This window comes from Gymnodraco acuticeps, unplaced genomic scaffold, assembly GCF_902827175.1.
Source record: "Gymnodraco acuticeps unplaced genomic scaffold, fGymAcu1.1, whole genome shotgun sequence".
In the NCBI taxonomy this organism is placed as follows: domain Eukaryota; kingdom Metazoa; phylum Chordata; class Actinopteri; order Perciformes; family Bathydraconidae; genus Gymnodraco; species Gymnodraco acuticeps.
In genome coordinates this window covers 1,028,567-1,034,615 of record NW_022990358.1, presented here as the reverse complement: position 1 = coordinate 1,034,615, position 6,049 = coordinate 1,028,567, and the positions used below count along the sequence as shown (strand labels likewise).

Here is a 6,049-nt window from a genome sequence, read left to right as displayed (position 1 = left end):
AACTCTGTTGTTTTTAAATGTGCTATAGAAATAAAGTGGATTGGATTGGATAATGACCAATGACAATTATTGGGAAATAGAAAATAAAACTGATGATATAACAAAAATACTTTATTAATCTGTTTGACGACCAATTGACAAACATGACGATGTTAAAAAGTGGTAAAATGTTGAAAATAAACTAATAAAAGTCATAAACAACATTTAAGTGAAAATACAGTGAATAAAAAATTATGATTAAAAAAATGATTAAATCTTAATAATAGAAATAGGTAGAATAAAGGAAGTAAAGTAAAAATAACGATAAAATGTTATCACATTTAAAACAATGATATTGCACCTTTTAGAGCTCCTCTAATACACTTCAAAGGGTTTGACAAGCAATTGATAAAAATGTGAAAATAAAATAGATTAAAAAACAATAAAAAAAGTCATTCAAAAATACAATGAAATGGAAAATAAAGATGATAGAGTTATAAAGTACATAATAACCAGACCGTAATGATGTATTTTATTTAAAATCAGATTTCGTTCAGACCCTCACAGATCCTCTGTCAGAAAGCAGCACGGCCAAAACACGTCTCTTTGGATCACTTGCTGTCTCCTCTGGGTTCTGGTTCTGGTTCGGGGGTGTAGAACTGGAACGTGACGCAAACAGGGACCCCGGTCAGAGCGGTGCTTAGAGGGATCTTTAGGGTGGGGGCTGCTGTGGAGAAAGGGTGAGGAAACTATGAAATTGGGGAGGGGGAGGCAGAGGCGTTCACATGTGGAAGGACGTTCAGGAGGTCAGCAGCGCTCGGAGAAACATCCACAAATAGAGCTATGTTAGCTGGGTCTTCACTTCAGGGTGGAGAGGGAGGGGGTCTGTGGAGGTCTGAGGGTCCTCTGAGAGGAGGGAAGGAGATGAGGAGGGGAGGAGGTGAGGAAGGGAGTGAGGAAGGAGGTTCAGTCTCCTGGATCACGTTAGGTAGGGGTGTCTCTGTGATGGGGTCCTGTGGGGGGGGGTATCCTGCAGGGACACAGCGGGAGACGTCTCCTCGGAGGAACTCACCTCGATGGACTCTAAGGAATCTGAGGTTTCTTCTTCTCCATTGAGACACATCTGTTGGAGGGTAAAAAGAAAATATTTAAAAGAAGGTTTCAACCACAAATTATCATTTTGGTGTCAGTTAAAGAGGACGTATATCGTTTTCAGGTTCATATTTAGTGTGAATGCACAGAATAAGGAGTTTGTTCTATATAAAAGCCCCCCCCCCCACACACACACACACACACACACACACACACACAATACTACTACTACTACTCCAACTACTACTAGTACTTACAGTAAAAAACAACTTACTGTACATTCAACTATTAAATCAATCAATCAGCTATTTCAGGACATTGAGGCTATACATTTACAGTGGAAGAAACAAGTATTTAACCCCCTTCAGATTTTGTAAGTTTACCAACTTATTTTACAACTGAAAGCTCTTTTCAAATCAAGAGGATGTTGTAACCGAGGCTCTGTGTAGGTCAGAGTCTGAGCGCTGCTCCTCCTCCTGCTTCCAAGCCAATATTTCAAGGATGCTACGTCATCGAGTGCCGCCGAAGTACTGTTCCAATCTCCAGCATACTTGGAATTCCACCGAGGCCGCGTCCTTGGTTTGGGGGAAATTTCGAGGCTGCACATCGCTGCACATGGGTAGACACTGGCCGTTTCTCAATCGCGAGGATGCTGGCTTGGTAGTCGCGTACTTCCAAGTCACTTCCTTCAGAAACGAAGCAAGTATACTTCCAAGCCACGGCTTCGGAAAACGAAGAAGAATGGAACAGGCTAACAAGTGTGCCACTCTCTCTAACGGTTTCAACATAAACTGTACCGAAAATAAATACCTCACGATGTCTGTTCATAATTAGATTAATTATGAACTTGCTTTACTTTCACGGAACACATTTATGGTGATAACAAACAAATGTAACAAAGTAACATATTTACCAACACATGTTCTACGCCACAATACTTACATTTCAATGTGTGCTGCGTCGGTTCAGCCATTCTCCGCAAGGGTTTTTGAAATTGGTCCGTGCGCAAAGTATTGTGGGGATTTTAAGGATGCGAAGTCTACCCATGTGCAGCCTCGAAATTTCCCCCAAACCAAGGACGCGGCCTCGGTGGAATTCCAAGTATGCTGGACATTGGAACAGTCCTTCTGCGGCACTCGATGACGTAGCATCCTTGAAATATTGGCTTGGAAGCCAGAATCCTCGAGATTGAGAAGCGGCCTTCGCGTCCTTAAAATCCCCACAATGCTTTGCGCACGGACCAATTTCAAAAACCCTTGCGGAGAATGACTGAACCGACGCAGCACACATTTAAATGTAAGTATAGTGGCGTAGAAAATGTGTAGTGTTGGTAAATGTGTTACTTTGTTAAATTTGTTACCACCATAAATGTGTTCCGTGAAAGTAAAGCAAGTTTATAATTAGATAGACATCGTGAGGTATTTATTTTCGGTACAGTTTATGTTGAAACCGTTAGAGAGAGTGGCACACTTGTTAGCCTGTTCCATTCTTCTTCGTTTTCCGAAGCCGTGGCTTGGAAGTATACTTGCTTCGTTTCTGAAGGAAGTGACTTGGAAGTACGCGACTACCAAGCCAGCATCCTCGCGATTGAGAAACGGCCAGAGAGCCAGTTCCACTCTGTATTTCCTGGTTCCTCCCCTTCAGATCCACACTGAGGAGGAGGGGTGTAACTAACATGTGGGTAAAGTACACAAGCTGATAGGCCACATTCACTGCACACAAACAGCTGTTCAGATAACCTGTCACACTAGTTTCAACTCTCAGGAAGTGAAACTCACACACTCGCTCCCACTGAGAGGTGAAATGGCGCAGAGAGGAGTTCAGCTGGACCGGGAAACCTTAATATCTTGTCCCATCTGTCTGGATCTACTGAAGGATCCGGTGACCACTTCCTGTGGACACAGCTACTGCATGAAGTGTATTAAAGGCTTCTGGGACGGAGAGGATGAGAAGAAGATCCACAGCTGCCCTCAGTGTAGGCAGAGCTTCACATCGAGGCCTGTCCTGCTGAAGAACACCATGCTAGCAGCTTTAGTGGAGGAGCTGAAGAAGAATGGACCCCCACATGCTCCTGCTGATCTCTGCTATGCTGGAGCTGGAGATGTGGCCTGTGATGTCTGCACTGGGAGGAAGCTGAGAGCCTGTAAGTCCTGCCTTGTGTGTCTGGCCTCTTACTGTGACAAACACCTCCAGCCTCATTATGAATCAGCTGTCTTTAAAAAACACAAGCTGGTGGAGCCCTCCAAGAAGCTCCAGGAGAACATCTGCTCTCGTCACGACGAGGTGATGAAGCTGTTCTGCCGCACTGATGAGCAGTGTATCTGTTATCTCTGCTCTGTGGACGAACACAAAGGCCACGACACGGTGTCAGCTGCAGCAGAGAGGGCTGAGAGGCAGAGAGAGCTGAAGAGGAGTCCACTAAACATCCAGCAGAGGATCCAGGACGGAGAGAAGGAGGTGAAGCGGCTTCAGCAGGAGGTAGAGGCCGTCAATGGCTCTGCTGATAAAGCAGTGGAGGACAGTGAGAAGGCGTTCACTGAGCTGATCCGTCTCATGGAGAAGAGAAGCTCTGATGTAAAGCAGAAGCTCAGATCCCAGCAGAAAAGAGAAGTGAGTCGAGTCAGAGAGCTCCAGGAGAAGCTGGAGCAGGAGATCTCTGAGCTGAAGAGGAGAGACGCTGAGCTGAAGCTGCTGTCTCACACAGAGGATCACAACCACTTTCTGCACAGCTACCCCTCACTGTCAGCCCTCAGTGAACCTACACACTCCTCCAGCATCAACATCCGTCCTCTGAGCTACTTTGAGGACGTGACGGCGGCCCTGTCAGCAGTCAGAGACAAACTACAGGACGTCCTGAGAGAGGAATGGACAAACATCTCACCGACTGAAGTGGATGTTTTATTGCCAGCAGCAGAGCCCGCCACCAGAGCTGGGTTCTTCAAATATTCACAGGAGATCACTCTGGATCCAAACACAGCAAACACACGGCTGGTATTATCTGAGGGGGGCAGAAAAGCAACATTCGTGAAGCAACAACAGTCTTATTCTCGTCACCCAGACAGATTCACTGGATGTTATGCTCAGGTCCTGAGTAGAGAGAGTCTGACTGGACGTTGTTACTGGGAGGTGGAGTGGAGAGGGGGAGCAGTTCGTGTAGCAGTCGCATACAAGAATATCAGCAGAGCAGGGTGGGGGGATGAATGTGTATTTGGACTCAATGACAAATCTTGGTCCTTAGATTGTAACAAAAACAGTTATTCATTTTGTTACAACAGTATCGACACTCTCGTCTCAGGTCCTCAGTCCTCCAGAGTAGGAGTGTACCTGGATCACAGAGCAGGTGTTCTGTCCTTCTACAGCGTCTCTGAAGCCATGACTCTCCTCCACAGAGTGCAGACCACATTCACTCAGCCGCTGCATGCTGGAGTTTATCTTGATTATGATTATGGAAACACTTCTGAGTTTTGTAAACTCAAATAGCCTGAAGTCATTGAAGGAACTCTTCTACTTCTTAAACTCACCGTGTGTTCATCAGAGCTGATTGTCCATGTCTTCACTGTAGAGATCAGCTGTCAATCAAACATTATGGGATGTGCTTCAACATCTTCTCATGAGTTGTTCTGTAGATGTTGGACTTTCTTCCGGCTCCTTCCTGTGTCTGTGTAGCCATGGAGGCTGTCACTGCTCAGGAGGATCCTTGTTAACCTGAACTGATATGTAAACTTTGCTCTAAATATGTGTTGGATATTTCTTTTGATTCATGTTGTTGTTTCTCTTGTAGTGCACAAGTCTTCAGAGAGAAAGCAGCACAGCTTCTTTTATTGTACACATTTTATTCTGGCCACTTTCTAAAACAATAGAGACATTTATAATAATTAAATATAATTTATAATGTATTATTTTGACAGATTAAATGTTATTGTTGCTAACACATGAGTTCCCCAGATGGTTATAACACTTATTTCATCATAACATGTTTATTTAAAATGATATTACTTGATGATCATAATCAATAAGTACATCATTTATTATTCTCCTGTAAATAGCTTAGAGTCTTTGCTTGGGAAATAAATTGTATAATATTACAGTTATTGTTTTGCACACTAATTGTTCTTCTTGTTGTTGTTGTTGTTGTTATTGTTATCCAAACAGAAAGTGGGTACTCTGATGTTTTATAGAACATACATTATCATGATAATAATCAATAAGGAAATCATGTATGATTCTGTTTGAAATAGCTGAGATTAAACACATTCATGGTGTGGATAAAGTGAAACTGATCATGAAATCATTGAACAGACTTTACTGATGGGGTGTGTGATCAAATTAAATGTTTGGATAATTAATAAAGGTTTGTCTTTCAAAAACAAAAAAAAGTGGAAGTGATCTGAGACTAAATGAAGCTCAGCGCAAGTTCAACCAGGAAGACCGTCTTTACTCATTCATTTACTATTTCCATGTTACTCTCTCTCCTCTCAATAAGTGATCGGGGGCGTCACTCCCCAGCTTAACCAATCACTTCGCTCTATTCTCACAAGCCTATCATAGCGCTCCGCTAACCCTTTTAAGTCTGCTCTCCCCCCTCTGTCAGCTGTCATTTCAGGTGACTCGACGCAACCCTCCTCCTCCCCTTTTCACCTCCTGTCCCTCTGAATCCAAGCTAAGCCCCTCCCCTTCAGACCAAACCCAACCATCCATTCACCACCACCAGTGTAGACCCCGGGGGGTTTCATCGGATCGCTTCTCCCCTCCCGAATGATACTCCCGCAGAACGAGGCCTTATCACCAAAACTCCATTACATTAATTTGTGTATTCCTGGCAATAAATATGTATTCTTACATCAAAACCGTCTCTCCTGATTGAATAACTGAGTTTCCTCCTGAAACAAAGCACAGTGTTCATCATCACCAAAACCGTGCCGCGCCACACTAATTGCGCCGCATAAGCTCATGGGTGCGCAGTATTTTCGGCTCAGTT

The 6,049-nt window shown here is 43.9% G+C and overlaps 2 protein-coding genes across 2 annotated transcripts; one reads left to right on the top strand and one right to left on the bottom strand.

The window, feature by feature from the left end:
• Nucleotides 1–225: 225 nt before the first annotated feature.
• LOC117551307 (pollen-specific leucine-rich repeat extensin-like protein 3) lies at nt 226–2,064 on the bottom strand. Its single transcript, XM_034224135.1, has 2 exons — nt 2,014–2,064; nt 226–1,102 (listed from the first exon to the last, which is right to left on the bottom strand). The coding sequence occupies exons 1-2, from the start codon at nt 2,042–2,044 to the stop codon at nt 843–845; spliced, it is 291 nt and encodes a 96-aa protein (XP_034080026.1). The 5' UTR covers nt 2,045–2,064; the 3' UTR covers nt 226–842.
• Nucleotides 2,065–2,869: 805 nt separating this feature from the next.
• Nucleotides 2,870–5,385, top strand: LOC117551304 (tripartite motif-containing protein 16-like). The gene has a single exon (XM_034224132.1). The coding sequence runs from the start codon at nt 2,875–2,877 to the stop codon at nt 4,549–4,551; it is 1,677 nt and encodes a 558-aa protein (XP_034080023.1). The 5' UTR covers nt 2,870–2,874; the 3' UTR covers nt 4,552–5,385.
• The last annotated feature ends 664 nt before the right edge of the window (nt 5,386–6,049 follow it).